The 20,727-nt window shown below is 39.9% G+C and overlaps 1 protein-coding gene across 2 annotated transcripts in view; it reads right to left on the bottom strand.

Moving 5' to 3' along the window:
• tex264b (testis expressed 264, ER-phagy receptor b) overlaps nucleotides 1-20,609 on the bottom strand; it is a 38,773-nt gene extending 18,164 nt beyond the window's left edge. For both annotated transcript variants that reach the window (XR_012179412.1, XM_073468022.1), the window contains exons 1-2: nucleotides 20,271-20,609; nucleotides 13,563-13,784 (exon numbers count right to left, since the gene is read on the bottom strand). Coding sequence is in view for 1 of the 2 variants with exons in the window: in XM_073468022.1 (XP_073324123.1) it covers nucleotides 13,563-13,784; nucleotides 20,271-20,522 (474 nt within the window). In the remaining variant the exon portion in view is untranslated. The remainder of the gene's footprint in view (nucleotides 1-13,562; nucleotides 13,785-20,270) is intronic.
• Between the last annotated feature and the right edge of the window lie 118 nt (nucleotides 20,610-20,727).

The following is a 20,727-nucleotide window of genomic DNA, read 5'->3' as shown; positions in this document are numbered from 1 at the left end:
GCAAAACTGCAAGTGTCCAGATAAGATTCACCTCTCCACTGCAACAGACAGGAAGTCTGTCAAACAGAAAACACGCCTCGGTCGCAGAAGATGCCCTTTTACAGATGGTGATAACACCTTCACCAAGGTTTGACCTGGTGCGCTGCAGTAACACAGAGCCTGAAGAGAGCAGGTGGAGGCAATGCTGCTCATGTAGGATCACAAACGTACACGTAACAAAGGAGGTGGTAAAGTCTCATCTCATTGGAATTTGAATTCATCATTTGAGAAATATCTTTAGGGTTTACGTGCCAAATATGCAAATTAAATTAATACATGATGTATAATGAAATGTTGGCAGAACATACTCAAAACCAATGGTGACATTACGATAATATGTTAGAGAGATTCCTGAGTGAGGATTTGATTGTGTCTAAAAGAGGCAAAGTTCAGACTGACTGACTCCTACCTTAGAGAGAAAAAGTCAGCCTAGATGAATCAAAGACAGTGAAAATTTGATGGAGAAAAGTGAAGAACTGCTGCCCACAGGCAGATAGAAGAGAAAAACAGATTTTTTCTTTCCTGAGAAAAACAGCTGACAAATGATCAGTCCGAGTCCTGAGATGGATACAAACAACAACCTCTGCCTCAGCAATAGCCCCTTGTCTCCTGAGGAGACTGAACACCACCATCAGAAGAGAAGAGGACAGCTGACAGAACAAAGTGGCAGTTCAGTCCTCTAAACCATTGTACTGGATTTAAATAAACTGCAAACAGCCCTGTTTTAGGATTGATTCACTACAATTTACCACATTTCCTGGTGTGCAAGAGAAACGGCAACTCTTAACCCACCACTCAAGCTATTTCTATTCATCCATCAGTATAACAAAACATGGCACAAATAGACAAAATACAACAGTGAAACATAACAAGCCTCGAGCTTAAACCAAAAACCAGACAATAAATCATACGTCAAAATCTGAAAAGAAAGCCACACAAGACACTCTGCACCAGTTGATTCAGAAATTGATCTGAAACACAAACATAAGCTTGATATTTGCAACCAATAACCAGTTAACGCAGTGGGTCAAGTTACATTTAAATTATAATAATCATTATTAGTTATAAATGGAAGAATGATAATACGGGAAAATCTCCTGATAAGAACTCATCTGTTGTCTCAGGCTGTTGAAGACAAGCAAGTCTAGTATCTGATATAGTATCAGTCAGTCACAGCATATTGTTGTTGATACAAGCGTCTGATTTGTCTTCATCATTTTATCGGGACACCTTTAAGTATTATGCCATACACTATCAAATTAAGAATGCATTCGTTTAATTTTCATATTGTGTTGCCTCCTTTAGCAAAATCTCCATAAAATGGAATCTAAATGAATCCAAAGTCAACACAGCCTATGTTTTCTAACTATATGTTTGCATATTTTTCCTTCAACAGTTACAGTGCTGATTATTTTGTGTTATATAACTTTCGCATTTGAAAAAGGTGGAATACTTTGAGTTTTCTTTTCTTTACAAAAGCCGTCTGTGTTGCTGCTGTGGGTTGTTTTACTTGACTTCTGGAGATCTGCAACACAAGCAAAAGTAGCCAGACACTGTATACTGTTCATGAGACAGCCTTCGCATATTTCTCATATTCCTCAATGTTATTCCTTTCAGATAACTGCACCGTGTCATCTACCAAATAACAGTTAAAAAGGCCTGAAGCTTTCTTCATACACACACTGCAGAGGAGTCAAAAAGTTTTCAATATTTACAACTTTGTGTGTGTGTGTGTGTGTGTGTGTGAATTAACATTACCAATAGCTTGAGCATGGCTCAGCCCCTAATGAAAATGCGCCTTGCAAAAGTGTTTAACCTCCCCGTTAATCACTCATTAATTTGGATAACAATATATGCATTTTTCTATACTTATAAGTTATAATTTACAACAATTAGTAAATAACATGAGTTTTACAAAATAAATGCACAAAATTTGAGTTATTGACCCAGCATGCTCAGTGAGAACATTCAGCAATTTGATTTGCTCACGTTTTAACTTACTGGAGTTTCTCTGCACCATGAAATCCTAAATTCACAATAGCTACATCTTGCCTGCTCATTCAAGGTGGTCAGGAAGTGTAGATCAGTGCTGGTTTTCAATTTACAAGCGTTTAAGCACTTTTTTCAAGATCTAACATTAGAGAAGGCTAAAAATTATATCAGAAAATAATAATAATTATTATTATTATTATTGTGCTTATGGGTGCTGAGACAAGATTTATCACGAATGATTACCAAACAAGTTTGACTGTCCATGCCTGTTAAGCTGAGCTCACACATAAGTCCTGTAAATACAGGATATCCCTAACCCTAACTAACCCTGGTACAGACTCTGGAACAAGTGCTAATAGAAATACAAGAGTAGCCTATAGAACTGTTGCTGTTTCCAGTCCAGTTGTCATTTCAGGGTCATTCTGGTCCTATTTGCTAACGCATGTTTGACTTTCGATTGCAGCCGGCACGCTCCCATGAATATGAAGAGGACATATGCAGCAGATTTCTCTTGTGTAAAACTTCAGAGGAAGAAAAATGTAGCAAACAGAACTGAGAAAATAACATCCATCAAAGCTTGAGTATTCAATCAAGCTTTCAGAATTGAACCAAGAGATACTTTGGTGCTAAACGCTGCAGGGACCATCCCAGCTTCGGCTGCAGCGAAGTAAAATGACTTCAAAGGTAATATTTACTTGATGGTTGATAATGACAGCAGTCTTTCAATGGCTGCAAGGCACAGAGACTGTCTCTCTTTTTACAGATAACATGACCATAAGACCATGCCTTCTATCTTATCCCCGAAGGCATTGTAGTTTTTCTGAGCGTAGAGAAAAACAGAAATTGGAAAATGGAATTGAACCATTGCCAAAACTTTCACTTCCACAGTGTTATTAAAACTGCATTGACTAAACTTGCACTCTTATAAAACTGGACTCACGATGCTCATTTAAAAGAAATGATCGAGATTGTCTTTTTAATTCTACACATTCTTCTTTCTGGTCTAAACATGGCACCTACACAATACAACTCGACCACCGACAGCTAAGTCCGAGCAGCGTGATCGCATCAATCTGTGTACAACCTCAATATCACACACAGGTCTTTCAGACAGCATGGCAAATAGACGTCATGTTGGAAAGATGTAGTACAGGGAGTGTTGCTAATTGGGAAGGCTTGGCAAAGATGTCAACCAAATGCTAATGTCTCTGAAACGCCTTCCCAATTAGCAAACACTCCACATGCAACATCTTTCCAACATAACTTCTATTTGTCACAGCAAAGTCTGAAAGACATATGTGTGCTATCTGGGAGGAAACACAACTTTACACTTTCAAATGGTGTGCATACAGGTGACTGGCCACTGCTTCTGGTTAACTTCTGTGAGGAGCAGATCTATTGTCAGGTGACCTTTATCATCACCCATAGTCAGGCGGTCACAAATCATCGTGTGACAAAAATAAACATGTAACAGTTGCATTTTGGACCCATCCATAGACCACCCTACACATACCTTTCTCAGTCTATATATTTAGTTTAGAAATTGGACACACAACTTCATTGACTTTGGTGGTCTAAAGTTGTGTTATTTGTATAAAGATTTAAGCAGCTGAGCTTGATGCTGCACACTTGATCAATGGAGTCAGAAAAACTGAAACAGTGACCTTTGGGTCAAGATTATCATTTGCTTTGCTGACTGTGTGTCAGCTCTTTTTTTACGTTCCTCTATTAAACCACCTAAATGGGACGGGTCAAGGGGTGCTGCAAAGCCAACCCTACCACTCTGGCATAACAGAGCGTGTAATTCACGGGAGAGCACATTGACATCTGACCGCTTCCTGAAGCCTGTGTACTAATGACAGTAATCTGTAAAATTATGGAGGATAACACTCCATCAGAGGCACACGACCCTCCTCTCCCCTGGCATTTTACTTTCCCTCCATATCTTCGCCTTTACTTCTCGAACCAGATCCACTGAAAATCTCATATCACTGCTGCATGTCTCCTCTTTGTTTTGCTTTGTCACGTTGTTATTTTGAATGTCAAAACAGCAGATCTACAATCGCATTTCCTCAATAGTACTAGTCTTTTCAGACATTTTCCAAGAGTCTTATTGCTTCACATAGAGGAGAGGATGATTGAACATAGTATCTCTACAGCCCCTTTATAGTCTACATTTCATTTCAAAGCCCTGAGGGGAAAAAAGCGGTTCAAAGGGGCTGAGGACATAATGAGTGACAGTAGTCACTGCCAGTACGAACAATCCAGGTGTCACTCAAGCAACAACAGTCTTTACACAGACTTATTCAGCCCTGACAAATGAACACAGACTGTTTGAAAATCACTGAGCTGAATAAAGCAGTTAAGTCCTAAGCTTCTTTCTTTTTTTTTTTTTTTTTTATCTTTCCCATTTTCTTTAGTCAGCTCACTGAGGTCCCAAACCTCTGCACCTTAGTTAGGTGCCCCCACCCTTTTGTCGGACTCATACTTGAATGGTTCAAAATTGCCTCTTGGATTGCTTTTCAGAAAATCCCTCAAGAGGACACAGGAGCAAATTCATTTAATTTGCATGTCTATCTCAACAAAGGACTCGACCAAATAGTTGAAATATTGTAACCGGCATAAGAGAATGAGTGTATGTGTGTAGGTGTTCTTTTCTTCTCAATAGCAGAAATACATCACAGATATACAAACTGAATTGAGTTTTCTGAATGCAATATGTAGTCCTAATAGAGCACTAAGTGGAGATTTCAAAGTATTTCCAGGTTGTTTTTGACCGCAAGAAATACATTTCTTTTCTTATTCCAACCAGTTTTCCATATTTCTAAAAGTCTGAATGTATTACTGGTGTGATTCCTGAGTCTGCAGCCAGCAGCTAATAACATATACACGGATCATGAAGTGGATTGAACTTGTTCTGGGGCATCCCATGGACGCTCAATCAGATTGGGAGCCAAGGCTATGGCTAATTTAGTTGTTTTTTTTTGGCATAACCAGATTGTTTCCAGATTAATATTAATTTTAGATAGTCTGGACAACAAAAAAACACATGAAATGTGATTCAAATTGGATGTCTACAGATGCGTCTCAGTCCGGACGCTCTGGCCGCACAGATTTCAAAGTGACTTTTCTGTAACTTGAAGCACAACACACAAATCTGACATAAATGACAACTTCAAGTCCAGAGCCATAGAAGTGTGGCTGAGCAGAATCTATGCTGCTACTAGCCGACAACACAGAGAACAACAGTCCATCGGCAGTCACGCTAAAATAAATTGTCTGCTCTGCGACAGCGTGACTGCTCCGAAAGCGAGATAATGGCTGTCCATTTCTCATGCTAAAGCAGCATCACCAGCGAACGCAGTGACCGATGCCTGCAATATGTTGGTGTTGTCTGGACACAAAAATCCGTTCTGATCACTTACAAATAAAAGTGTGGACACTTCGGATCTGATTTGAGAAACTAATCTGATTTGCCTGCAGTCTGACCATAGCCTCAGAGGGCAGATCGACATCTTGAGCTCTTTATCACATTCCTCACACGTTTTTGCGTTGTGGCCGGGTACATTGTCCTGCTGGGGGGGTGGTGTGCTTGGTCTGCAACTGGATTTGGAGGGGTGATGCATGTCAAGTGGCATCCACATGATTGCCAGTACCCAAGGTATCCTTGCAGAACGTTGCACAATAACAAGATGATCAATGTTCTTCACTTCACCTGTCAGTCCCTATAATGTTGTTACTGATCAGTGTATGTGCTTATGTCTCATTATGAGGGAGTTAAGAGACTACAGGCACAATAGTTTATTTACAGGGCAACTCAAGTGATTTTTTTTTTTACTTGCTTTCATCTTAACTTACATGGTTATCTGTTATGCACCAATATACCAAGGAATATATGAAAACCTGCTTGGCAATAAACCTGAAACCGATTCGACATATTTTCACTGTATCATCTGACAAAATACAGGATAAACAAGTGAGCAAAACTGAATAATACACAATCACAGACTAATAACATCAAAGAAGACAGCCTACATCTTTTAAGCATTGGCTCAATCCTCACATCCTAAGTGATTGATAAGATGGCCACTGGCACACAACAATCTGTCCCATATCTAAAAATAAATACCCTTCTTACATTGTAATCACACCCCACTGCCTGATCTTGATTCAGAGCGACAGTGCAACACAAGATAAAGTTTAAATCAGATCAATCATATGTAGATGTGACATTTAACACCAACAGTAGATTCCCAGCTGCAGGAGGATGAAAGTCATGTTTGAACATTTGACGGGCACACTCCACAGCCTCCTGTGGGAAGAATAAGCTCGCAGGGTCGTGATGCAACATACTTGATAAAAGAAGGCCACTCATTTTGTATATTAATATACAAAATAACATATCCGAGATATTGCGCTCACTTCATTATTCTAAATCTTTCTCTTATAAATGTTATTCATATTCATTTTTTTCCACACAATTTTAATTCCAAGCAGTGTCAGTTGTTTGTGATTACCAGACATCAGAAAAGGGGATTAGGGAGAATAAGTGGGATATTTTATCAGGTGTGAACCACATAAACAAACAAAAATGACTGATATAGTGAAAGGATAAAACACAAAAAAGGCAGCAGTTACACAGAAACAGACATGATAACCAACTAGTTTGTATCTTGCTAGTAACCAAAGTACAAAATCTTATTAGACTGAGTTTTAAGGAATGATGAGATTTTGGATATGTCAAACTTCACTTATCATGAACCAAAAAGGAATAAATTGGGTAAATTTGACTGCTAAGTTTGGTGTCTTACACATGAGGAACCACAATCAGAACAATAATAACTGCTTGATTTTTGACCTATGTGACTAAACTGGGCCTAAGAGAAAGTAGCTATCATAGCTATCATCAGTAGCAAACAGGGTTACGCTTCTCATCAGAGATTTATAATGTTATCTGTGAGTCATATTATTTGAATGGTTATCAGAATCAATTGTTTATGATGAAATGTTCAGACATGGATTCCATGTTTAAAGCATGTTGCAATTATTTTGGATCTTTTATTTGGATCTCAATTTATGCCACTATGCAATTTATTCGAAAAAAATGACTTCAGTGGGTTCGAATGACAAAGAAAATGGTCAGTGAAAGAAAAATGCCACAGCAGGTGGCAGCAGAAAGGTTTTTGACTGAATATAAATGAGACAGATATGTACAGGTTGGACATTTTCAAAAGTTCCTGTCTGACAGAAGCTTTATACGTTGACAGTTTGCTAATAAATTGTCTGACCATGTGGTCAGCCACATGGCTTGATCCCTGCACCTCATTAGTGTCATGAATTACAACTGAAAGAGACAAAAGAAATATGTACAACTTCTGAATACTTGAATACAAGTCAAACAGTTCTGCGTGAAAAGCATCCTCAGGGACTTTGAATTTAATTTCAGTTTCTCTTCTGTATGCATCCTACCCCTACCAATGGGAATACATCGTGTTCAATTGCTCTTTCTTCTTGATAGGAATATTCAAAAAGTTATAAACCACCAGAATAACCAGGCAGCATATGACACTGCCTGCATTACTTTGTCCAGCGTACAAACGCCACAACCTTTTCTGACCTTTCTGAATGTACGTCACTGTTAGCTAAAAGTCTGCATGTTTAACAGGCCCTGCGGACTAGCATCTGTGCACTGCTTTGCATCACTCTTATGTAGACGACACTAATAAGCATTGAGATAGGCAGCACCTTATGCCGCAAAAATGAGGCTTCATTTTGTATCGTGCTGAGGAAGACTTTATGATCACTTTACCATGTGTTTCAGTTGCTAAAAAAGGCCATTTCTGAGGAACAAAGGAAATCTTGCTTTATATTCAGCCCAGAACCTCTGCGCTGGCAAGAAACTTCAGTGCCCTCAAGCGAACAAATGTTCCATCGTCTGTCTTTCACAAACCTTTAGATCTCTGTGAATGTCAGCAATATTATCCTCACTCCCAAGTCCCCAATCCAGTCTGAAGGCCTGGCCACCGCACTCCAATCAAATCTCAAGATGCCAAGGTGTCTGTGATGTAGCCCACCACCAAAACGCCAAGGCACTGAAGAAAAACACTGGGGCGATCGATGGTCTGACTAGGCAAATATCAAGGCTGACCATGGGGCAGCGACTCAAAGTGTCTGACAGACAGAAATCATTCTGCCATGACAAGCCAGGCATGCTAAATGCTGATGAGCTTGTTTGAAAAGGTCTCACCACTTGGGATATTCAAAGTGTCAGCCATCAACAGCATGCATTATTCACTAAAAGAAACCAATTTAGCACTGGGTGTTCTGTTCGGCTGCTTCTATTAAATGCGAGCCATATTTTAATTACAAACTGTAGTGTTTCATAATATGTTCATAATGTTTACAGGGCATTTGTCTCTGGAAATACATTTCATATATGGCTAAAATCAATTTTGGTCTTTCTCTTCAACTAATGTGTCAGTTCCTTTCAGCAATTTTATTTTAACTGACTCTTCAAAGCGAGTTCATCAGTTTCAAAGACATTTTAATTTCCACTAAAACCTGAACTCCTTCCATCCTTCAGTCTTAACCGACCATGATTACATTTCAACTTACACCGACACGTTAACTTTCCTCACTGTTTCAACTTTAAGTCACATTTTAACTTCCTTTCCTGCTTACAATTACCTGACGCTTCAGCTGACACTCAACCTCCTTAAACAGCTTTGAGTTTAGCAGTTACTCCCATATCAAGACATTTCAAAGGCTCCAAAAACTCAACACGTGTTAAACTAGTTCAAGTGTTTTTTGGGGGGGTTTTCAGAAAAATAGGGCTTTTCTAGTTTTTATCATTGGTTGGTTGGTTGGTTGATTGGTTGGTTGGTTGATTGGTTGGTTGGTTGGTTGGTTGGTTGGTTGGTTGGTTGGTTGGCTGGTTGGTTGGTTGATTGGTTGGTTGGTTGATTGGTTGATTGGTTGGTTGGTTGGTTAGCAGGATTACACACAAAAACTGCTGAACAGATGTCCACAAAACTTGAATGGAAGATGGGTAGAATAGACACATTAACCTTAGGTGTGGATCCTTATAACAGGACTGATCCAGGAGTTGTTTTTTTTTCTCACTTTCTCTAACATTGCAACATAAGGCATTGTTTTCATTTATCAGGGTAAAATGCGTGGATTTTGAAAACCTGACATATTTAGGTGGCTGGTATTTATGAGTGAGTACAATTTGATGCTGATCCAAATGAAAAAACAGATATAGCAGGTTTCAATCTATTCCTTGATATTGAATTAACTTAATAGAATTAAAAGGGACTGTTGGGACTTGGCGAAAGGATGTGCTCTTCTGAGTGCCATTTAATTTCAGAAATGAAATGTGGTGCAGGTCCTTTACTTGGCTGTTTCAAATGCTCCAATTTCAAAATTGAGTTTTTTTCCAGTCAGTTTGATGGCTGGGAAAAGCATAGATTTGCTTGAAAACATATTTTTCCTGTCACTCTTTGAATGGTGATATGTGAATGTATTCAGTAATATTAGGATTCATTTCTCAGCCTTCATAGCTCACTGCCTCTCAGAGAAGTCCAGGTTGTTTTTGGATGAATGCTGTGATGGAAGAAAATGAATCTCCAGGAGGCAACACTGTGGATGAAAGAACCAAACTTCACTGTGAATTTTTCTAACAAAATTAACACAAGTGTTGCATAGTGTGGTTTACGACCAAGGGGGGGACAACATCATCCCTGCTGAATTGATATTCAAGATCGTACAGCTGCATTTAAATAACTACTTGGCTGCCTTAAAATAAATGATCACAGTGTAATACCACTATGCTGTAGAAGCTTTACAGCTGCAAACCCCACCTGCACTGAACAACTGTCCATCTTGAGTTACACCCACAGTTCATTCATGTTACTTACATAATAAATAAAAGGGATTTCCTGAGCCTCTAAACATAACCGCATGGCTTGGAGGCAAGCATCCTACTGGGTTTCGTGGCTGGAATGTGTTCCCAGACCCATGAAATCCGACATAATTTTTTCCTTCGTCCAAGGCAGTCAACTAAATTACATGAAAATACATTTCTTAATTTAGAATAATCCTACCAACAAACACACGGACAGATGTCTTGTATAAAATCTTATATGCAGTATTCTCTGCCATCTCAACCTGTCTTCCTCCAGAACAGGTCAATGATGGCGAGAGAGTTTATGAGTGGGCTTTTTTTCAGTTGTTGCATATCGATAATAGCTGTAGGGACAAGAAAGCCACCCACGTGAGATATAGTGAAAAACAACATTGGTGACTGTATTCAAAACATTTACTGTACACCAGTAGGTAAACCCTCAGTTGATGGAGTTTATTCGATACATGCAGCTAAAACTGTGGCAGTCTAATACAACAGCCTGCAGCAAATTCTTCCGTCATCGAGTTTGTAAAGTTCAGTTTTGTTTTTGGACACAACTCTAATTCTGAAGGCGGTTTTGGTTCTGTTGAATCTTATCATTGTACTGAGAGGTGTTTCTAGCATCTTGTCGACCCGACTTGTGGGCCACTATGGGGATGTCATTTCTAAAGGTAAGAAAGGTTACAAAGTATAGCCTCCAAAATGACCTCAATTCCTCTCCTCTCAAAAACAGTTTCAACATTATAGTTTTATTAAAGTTGCTTGAAGGAAATTCAATTCGTGTTTGATTCTGGTGGCCCCTGTGGACAAAAGTGGGATGACCATCAAAGTACCGTGCTGTACAGATCTTGAACTGGCTAGCTGGTATTTTCTTTTTAATCATCAATCCAGCATAAACAAATAGGTCTTATCATTTGAATGATGAATACAGACCACCGCTACCTGATGGTATGGAGAGTTACTTCCTCTCCCACAGTTGGTGGTCGGCTGAGCTTTGCGATGTGTTAAAGTGCAGCTTTTTGGATGAGACACAGCCAACATGAGGCGATGCAACAGTTAGCCTTCATCGCCACTAGTTCTTTGATGTTGGTTTGGTGTGTCTGGACCCTAAATTTCATGATTTATCAAACCTGGATAATCCTGAAACTGACCTGGTGAAAGGTAATATAACAAATTACAATAACTATGCAGAAATAGCCCGTTTTCTCATGGATAGCTTTGTTTGCTTTTGTAGGTCATAGAGTCATCAGTATTTCATAACTAGTACATTTGAAGTACAATTTATTTTAGGACTGTTGTAAACTGTATTAAGAAAAATTATGTATACTTACATATATATATTAATCTATGTATCAAAGGTTGAGAAAATCACCAGTGCGTCAAAATACATCAACTTGTTGAAGCTGTTACTATACCCGATTCAACACGTATCTATTTATTTTACAGACTTTTTGCTATAGGGACCATTAATTATATTATAATATGTGGAGCAACACATCTATAACTAACAACAACCAGTAAGTGTAGAAACAAAGATCTGAAGAAGATGGGTTGAGGATTGCTGGTGAAGGAAACTGATGTCCAGTTTGATGACTGTGTAAGCTGACCTTTCAGACAGGCTAAGTGCCGCTGGAGCAGAGCCAGATTGAAACAGCATCCAAGCAGATGGTATGGTCAGCCAGACAGGACACACAAACACATTCCTCCAGCAGAGGCAGAGTGATTGAGACAACCTGCGGTGTTGCCACCTGTTTTAGTGCCCTGCATAATCAAACCACTTCCACAAAACTCTCTCCTCGTCACAATGTCTCACTTTCCCAGCATCCCTCGAGCAGCACACAGTGAGATCGTTTATCATCAAGTGCTAAAAGGAGCTCAAATTGTTCTCTTTCTTTCTTCTCCTTTGTCTTCCAAGTTCACCCTACATCTCCTTTCCAATCATAAATCTCTTCCTGCCGTACTACCTAACACACACCTACCTCCTAACCCTCCAGGGGGTGCCACAAAGAAGGCACGAGGAAGTGTAAAAAACGATTTCATGTGCTCAGCTTTTCACTGAATTTTACTTTGTGCTGCCTGAAAACACACAGTATGACTCAGACGTGCACGTGACGATCATGGGGTTAGATATTGATCTTTTACTTGCTGCCGCTTGACGTATGCCCACCTTGGAGTTAGCAGTGATTCATTTTATCACAACACACACACACACACATCTCACATTTCTTCTGTTTTTCTCCCACTAAAATAAGCACACAGGCACTAACTCACAATGGTTATCTATGGCACCTAGCTCCATTTGAAATATAAAATATCATTCAGAAATGACGTAAAGTATTGTGTAGATGGTCATGAACCTAGTCAAAACAGAAAACACTGACAACAATCTGAATCTGAAAGCTGAGTTCTACAAAGGTTTTAATGATGTTCTGTGTGCTGGCTCACAGTTTCTCAGCAGCCGAGACACTGTGAGAACACTGAACACCCCCATGGGAAAAGTATGTGAGGAACTTGAGGTGAGATGATGTTGATGATGGGTGTGTGAAGATACACTTTGTTTCACTGTGATGCACAGCGATTAATTCTGCTTCCTGTACATTTAGATCACAAGGGAATTAAGACACTTTTCACAAACACACCTGGATTTGAAACACAGTAACGTAGAGAGGTTAATGCACAGTTTATTTACTATTTTATGGTTATCATTAATCACATTTTTCTGAATGAAGCATTTGCCTTTTCTTGCAAGCAAATAATTGGGCCGGCACTTTACATCACAGCTCACTGTGCAGCCCTGATTATTGGTTAAGAGTTTCCAGGCAACAAGTCACAGTATAGTTTGTACAGTGTCACCTTGAAAAAAAGGGGAATGTACGGAGTATAAGGGAGGATGAATTTCAGCATTATAATGTGATAATTATTTTATTATTATGAGAATTTTCATGTGATTTTGAAGGTATTACGCTGATAGCCTATAATATTGTGAAAACAACATATATATATTATCATTATTGTCAGGTTGCCCCATTAATGTCACAAAATATTGCACTGATATAACCATTTTATCACTTTTAGCAGATTATCATCAGGGGTGCCTTCAGTATTTTTTTATAGAGGGGGCCAGAAGGGGCCACTGTAAATCTTGGGGTTGGGGGTTGCATTGACGGACAGTCACAATTGGCTGGCTTTCTATACATTTCTTATTTTCATCTTGTTTTCATTATTTATTTGCTGTAAATAAATATTGCCTAATGTTAAATACCAAATAAAAGCATATTATGCAGACAGAACTCATTACTGAGTAGCATATTATGCATGTGCAACTCACTAGGGGAAGGGGGCAGGGCACTTGAGATGAGAGCGGCCGGCACTCACGAGTGGGGGGGCCAGTGGGGTGGCCAACAATTATATGAGGGAGGTCCACAATCATTACTTTGGTCATGACTTTGGTAATCACATGATAATAATTGCTTAATTGCTCTCTGTTTATTATCAAACCCCATTATTACCATGTTATTACCGAGCTGCAATGCAAAGTGACACCATGTTGAGTAACTGAAGAAAAATCTATGCATTGACACACAATTCAAGTGATTGTGATTGGTAGAAAAGAGAGTGATAATACCAGCATGTGGCGCTGTAGCGGTCTGACAACTTTAATAAGTCTCAGAAAGATGGAGAGAAGTGTCCTGTAGGGGAACGAGGCAGTGACCGCGTGTGTGACTTCAGGAAAGGAAAAGACCTTATATCCCGCTGTCTCATATCTCTTTAGGACCTCCTCATCGACCTCATTTTCTTCCTCGCTCAGAATACTGCCAACAGCATAGCGGCAATGTGGTTCAGGTATCTGGAAAAAAAGATCAGATGAACAATTAAATACAGATTGATAAGAGAGAGCATATAAACAAGATAAATACATAGAACACCAGCCATTGGGAGCAATTATAGGTTCAGTATTTTGCCCAAGGACACTTCGCCGGGGATCAAACCACCAACCTTGCAATTAGTGGAAGACCAGCTTTACCTCCTGATTCACAGCCATAGTCTTACCAGCATTTGACCTTTTCCCGCATTATACTTGTTTCAAATGCCATAATTATATAGAGCCTCCAATGAGACAACAGCAGCACTGACAGAAAGATTAATGCTCTCAAGCAGAAAATGCTACTTGGCCACATTGTAAATGACTTTTTCTAAAAAAAAATGGGGGGAAAACTCTGAAATGCCACCATCAACACTTCTAAAGCACCTGTCTCTGAGGACTGACGAGTCATAAACCCTAGACTGTAATGTAAGGCAAAAAATAATGCAGAAATACAGTGGGATATATACAAAAAAGATATCTCCTCTGATGTTGGCCAGGTGTCAAATTCAAAGAGAAATATGCTCATCAGTCAGAGCTCTAATTGGAGCATTTGGCGGCGAAGCAATTATTGCTCCTTCCTCCATTCTGAGCACCCTGCTGGCCATTAAAAAAGAGGGAAAGGGAGACACTCTTTACAAATGAATACTCCTGGGACATCCAAGACTTTCTTCCCACTGTGCTGAGCTGAGCACCACTGAAGGCTTGTGTAATAAATACGCCGGAATGGTCCAATTTGTTCATAAACCTATCAATGCTACGCTTCAAGCACAGCCAGTGTGTCTGAGAATGCCCATTTTCTCCTTCTGCTCCTCAACACGCAAGGCCAGTCATGGGTAGGAGTGTGTGTGTTCTCCGTGCACTGCGGACTAAGCTAATTTTTCAAAGTTTCAAACGCACAGAAATACTGCAAGAAGTGAGAAATCTGCAAAATCTGGTGTAAGATTTGTTTGGCATCAGCAGACGAAGAACTGATGATCCTATCTGGAGTATTTTTATGAATATGTGTGTATTAGTCAACTTACTGGCTATTCAACTCCTCCCAGCGATGGCCAGGTATCTATCTATCCATCCATCCATCCATCCATCCATCCACTAAATTATGCTACATTTTTGTTTATTTAACTGTAATTTCTTTCGGCTTTATGGCTGATACACTATGGCAGAAATACTGTCATCAGCATTGGAGAAGAAAGCAGGTGTTTTGGATTAACAGCAGCAGACTTTGAGTCCATCATGACCCACAATGTCTTCCGATCATCCTGACCAGCCGGACCGCCCCAGCAAGGAAGAGAGTCAGAATAAATCCAGAAAATCCAGAATAGTTTAAGGCTGCTCCTGGCTCTGGTTAATGTCCGGTTGCAGGAAGAGGTAATGGACAAACGGAGCGTTATGCGCACAGGGACCTGTCTCCACCACAACATCTCGGATCAAGCTGTTGCACTCGACAGGCGGACCATGTTCTGAGCCGACAGAGCGCAGGACTACGGTGGGAGAAGGAGAGGTGGACTCTGTGTTTATAACATTGATGCTTGGTGCTTATACACAGTCAGAGTGGATGGACAGTGTTTCCCTGACGTCGAACTTTTGATGTGAAGATGCATACTATATTATCATCACACTAACAATTCGTAAATCTACAGAAAATTGCAACTACTGTCAGTTTCCAGCTCTATTCCCAGGTAGACTCTTCAATTTGAATCAAATTGTTTGGAAATAAACACTGCATTCAGTCTAACTTGAGACCAGTTTCCAAGCCTATATTAGGTGCATTGTTTTCTCTTGCCATTTTGTCTATTTTTAAAGCATGAAGAGAAGCAGCTCTGTAAAAACACTTCAAGTGAAAGCTCTATCTCTTTGGATGCATACTTTCCTGCCATGTGTTGGCAAACCAATCCCAGGATGTACACATTATGCACATGATATTTTAGTGATGACAGTTAAACCCCACCATGCTTGTCCAGTAGGTCTGGTCCCATAATGCTTTGGATGCTCAGTGGAGATTATAAAGGGCAAATACAATAAAGGCTTGCAGAAAAACAGATATGTTGTGTCCACAATATTGATAAGATTCACATTTTCAGACAAAGAGATAAGATATCAAACACTTTGAATACAAAACATATTGGTCCTTAACATCCAGTTAATGGCTTGACTGATCTAATTCTAAGAACCGCAAGTACATTTGGGAAACTTTGAGGATATTTTTTGACACTTCAGATGTTTTGGGGGCTCACAGCGGGACGTCTGAGCCAAGCGGATTTATTAATCATCACAGGGCTCCATGTAGGGAGTCCAGAACAAAGAACCACCGCCTAAAAGCACAATCCTCTGTCCACAATCTTTGTTTTGCCTCTCTGCACTCATCAAGACACAAGTGTGCTGTCTTTTGATGTTTCTTCAATACACTGACAGCTCATCTGAAGCAAAAAGCTTCCAAAATTTAACTGAAGGAGCCACATCTCCGTTGCGCATCATCTCAATTGGCTGCAGTAAGGCAACGGGGTAAGAAAAGCGAATTCTCCACAACAGCATACAAAGTATTTTACACTCAAATTCAGCGAGGATTGCTTTTTAAATATCTTACAATGACTTTCTGAAAGGGTAAGCATTGGAGAAATTTTCTAATATTTCATCATTCACCACAAAGACTAACATTCAGACTGATGCACATTTCCTGACTGGCTCCCTACCACAGCTTTCATCATATTGTGACCCAAACATGGGTCCCTGGAGACATGCGGACACATGTGTCATCTCATCACTGTTCCGCTTGTCATCTAGCTTTTTTTTTTAGACATTCTACATCTCAAGGACTGCAAGCCCTAACCCCAATCGCTTACTCTGAATATCGTATTTGACAGAGAACTGATCCGCCCCCCTATCCTCCCTCTGGCGTTTGTCAAAGTTGGACACAGAGCAAAGGGGGGGAGGAGAGGAGGAGAGGAGAGCTGCAGGGTAGAGGTGAAGTGGGGTTGGAAACCCCCTGCTTTTGAAAGTGTGAAGAGGCTGGTGGTAGAGAAGGATTTAGTGAGTGGGGGGACCAGAATATGTGCGTTAGACGTTTGAAGGAGCAGACGGAACTGCTCCAGCCCTGTATCCATGGCAACCAGCTCAGGACCAACTTAAGTCCTCGTTGAGGTCTTTTGTTTCTCCAGAGGAAGTGATTAAAGGAGGTAAAAGTGAGAAAGTCGAGAACAGAGGATGAAACTAGCCTCGCTGACACTTATCCTCTGTCAGCTGCACTTTTGAAAATCTTTCTCACAGCAAATATCAATAGATAGTCTCTCACTATTTAGACACAGAAAAAAACAGTCCTTCCATCTGAGAGTACTCTCTGGGTCTCTTGACGCCGGGACTGAATGGCATTCTGAGGCTCGGACGCTAATGAGCTGAGATCATTACCCCAATTATTTTAACTTAGATCAGGACTTGGCTGTGACTGCGCAAGGGAACCAGGACCCACTGCTAGCCTAATTGCCGGCTTGGGAAAAAAGAGGATGAGCATAACAAAAGGGTTTTGAAGCAAAGCTTGAAAGAGTCCATCGCTGAACTCTGGTTACATTCCATCAGGTTGTCGTGCATCAGACTGTGGCAGGTTTAAATTGTGCCACTTAAGTCAATACTGTGGAAAGCTGGTTCTAAAAATGGTAGATATCAGAGAATATAAGGGTTGAATGAAAGCGATGGTATCACAGGATAGTTTACTCAATGCCTCAGTATTGACATTTTGACGATGTTTGGTTGTATTGGCGCTTCAAGATTCAATATTTCTTCTAAAATAAGGGTCTTTAACATGGAAATAAAGAATCTCTAATAATGAGGGGCAAGCAAGTCTGTGATCGATCATTTTACTCAGCTTGAGCTGCTTATTTGTAACTTCGTACTGCCACACGTACACATATGCACTCAGTTTCCAGTTTATCAAGTATACCTGCCCAAAGCTAATGTCTCAAACAACAGGCCTGCAATAAATCCTGAATTCTGAAAGTTTTATGCTGTTTTACTGACACATTATTTTGTCCACCCCATTTATCTCAATGAGGGTAGACTAAATAGTAGAAACACCTCTCTATATAGTCATTTGAGATAAAAAATCATTCCAATTACTTGTTTTATCCGAAAAACAGTCTAAATATATTTAGTTTACACTGAGATAAAAGCAGCAAATCTTCATATTTGAGAAGCTGAAACCAGATCCACATTTTAGTTTAATATATGACTTAAATCATAAACTGATAGTTGATTATCTGTCCGTCAAATGAATGATTCACTTCATATTTTCTCTTTGTCATCCATTCCCATTTCACAGTGGCTCTATGCCATCTCAGAGTCTGAGATTCACTGTGGAATGGGATATGAGAAACAGTGAAGTTAACAAAGATATAGTGAATTATTTCATCCTATTATCATGATATTACAACAATCAAGATATTTTGATGCTATATAATCTCATCTATGTCCCAGCTCTACATGATACATAATAATGTATATCGGCGTATATGCTGTCCAATAAAAGATGTTTTGAAAAATGTATAATTATCCAATTCCCAGTGAAGTTTATTGTTTCTGTGCACTGATCTGATATCCTGACTCCATAGATTTGTCAGATGTTTGCCACAATCACATTTAAGGGATCATCGCAAAAAATGTGTTTATCGCCCAAAAAAATCAATGTTAGAATTTTTCACTCCCTTATATCGTATCAGCATCAGCCCCAAAAATTAGCTATCAGTCGGGCTCTGTGACCGGCAGCTACATACAGTGTTCTGAATTCAATATTAGCTTATGCTACAGAAGCTGAAGACCAAATATGTTAGGACCCTGTTTTCCACCCGTGTTACCTTAACCTCCAGACCCTCCAAACTCTACTGCTTAACCATTTCAAGGTGCAACTCCTTGTTTCATTCCGTCTTGTTCTGTTCGGCCTTACTGCAAAAACAACTCATGCTGGGCTCGCTTTAAAATGTGGGAACCGGCGCCACATGCTTTTGGAGACCCCAGAGAGTGTGCAGGATTAGGTATCAGGAAAACAGAGCCAGCAGATATTATTTCCTGCTGCTTATGGACACTGAGATTTGGGGATGGGTGAGTTCACACCGGGAGCGGTTTGGGAATGCAGGCAATCATCTCAAAGAGTGATCAAAGTTTTGTGTTTTTAATCGTGTTTTGAGCAGCATCAGTGTGGCAGTAAAGGAGACCACAAGAGCTTCAGTCACAGTCTCAAAAGTGTTATAAAGCCCTCATTTTGACTCGTTTAACATGTATTTCATCATTATTATTTGCCCTACACCAGTTTTACTGGAATTCATATTTCATAACTTGCATTTCAAAGTACCCTGGTTTTACTTTCCAGCGACAATTATACTATACTATCACAGCTCAGCTCCTCTCAGCTAGAGCAACGACCACACCAACATGATTCTTATTTGTACAACTCGCTGCTCCTGTGAAAACTGCAAGCTGATAAGACAAGCTAGTGATCTGACTGTCGGACGGTGAGTCCAACATAAGCAGCCTGGGAAACTGCATGATTGATTGACGAAATGTGTTGATAAATAAAAAATTTAAAAAACACTATAATCCACACAGCTGTAGTTATACTCCCTAATGGCTAAGTTGCATAGTGGCCATTCATCATCCAATACATCACAAAATAACAACACCAGTCAAACACACATGCAGTACATATCACATCAACAGCTGAGGAAGCTGACTGAAGCTCTCCAGATACTGCTGATTGGCAAACAAGATTGTTTTTGTGAACGCTTGAAAGAACTTATACTCATCCACATATCTCATCCAGACTGAGAAATCAGCTAAATCCGACTCGAAAAGAAATTGGGATTTGATTCAGTAATGAATTGTGTGATCAATCTGATCATTTATTGTGATCAAAATTCATAGTTTATTGCTTTAATTAAAAATGCTTTGCATTATTGATGTATTGTTAAGCACTGAACATTCTGGAGTCCCAGTCGACCTTATGCTACCTCTGGTTTGGGTCAGTATCTCAGGGTCTTAAATGTACAACCGCAAAACGCTCTTGGATAACATTGTATGACATCTGTATCCACAAAACACACCACACCCTGGCCAGATGTGCTATTAAGTTGCTCAAGGGAAAAAATCTGTTTAAAAGTTTAAGAAAAAAAAAAAGATAGATAAAAAGACAGAACTTCAAGACTACATCAAATGCAGTTAAATTAATTATTAATTGTGAAAGGGAAAAAAACATTTCAACTTAATGAATTAAAATATTTAAACCGTCAAGACTATCTGCTGAGGAATAAGGGATTCATCTTCGACTGCTTCACTCGTGTGGAGAGAATGACATCACCGCCATCTAGCGGTCCACCACAACACGGAGTGAAATCTGCCTGACATTTAAGTCAAAAACAACAGAGGAAACCACCCAGAAACACGGGAAAACAACTGCCATGTGAGTGGGATTGCTGTGTGATGCTTTACCTTGTTAGGATCATCATAAAATAAACCGATTTGCGGAAGCCCTGGTCCAATTTTGCTAGTCTCAACATAAAGTGACCAGCAGTTTCTGTACGGTCCTCTTCTGAATTTGTAGGCGATGGTAACCTTCTTTATGGGAGGAGGGCCAGTTGCTACGGTAACGTGTGTGAGGAGTCCCGAGTACAACAAGTAAGAGACCGTTATTACCGTGGTTACAACACCTAACGACAGGCCAGAGAAGAGCCAGGCCGCCATGTTGGCTCTCTGACAGGTACCGTTACCTTCTCCTGGGCACTTAACACGGATGTCCTGTAAAACCCTCTAATGTTTTACTGATTAAAGTCAGCTATCGATCTTTGACCTCTTCAGATTGCACATGACTTCCTGGAAAGTACCACTTAAGCCGACCGAAGGGGTGAGTCGTGTTCCCAATAAACCTGTAAAACTCTGAAAAAGAAAA

The sequence above is a fragment of the Pagrus major genome, chromosome 6, assembly GCF_040436345.1.
Source record: "Pagrus major chromosome 6, Pma_NU_1.0".
In the NCBI taxonomy this organism is placed as follows: Eukaryota; Metazoa; Chordata; class Actinopteri; order Spariformes; family Sparidae; genus Pagrus; species Pagrus major.
The sequence above is the reverse complement of the archived record's forward strand: the minus strand, read 5'-3'. Positions and strand labels throughout refer to the sequence as shown.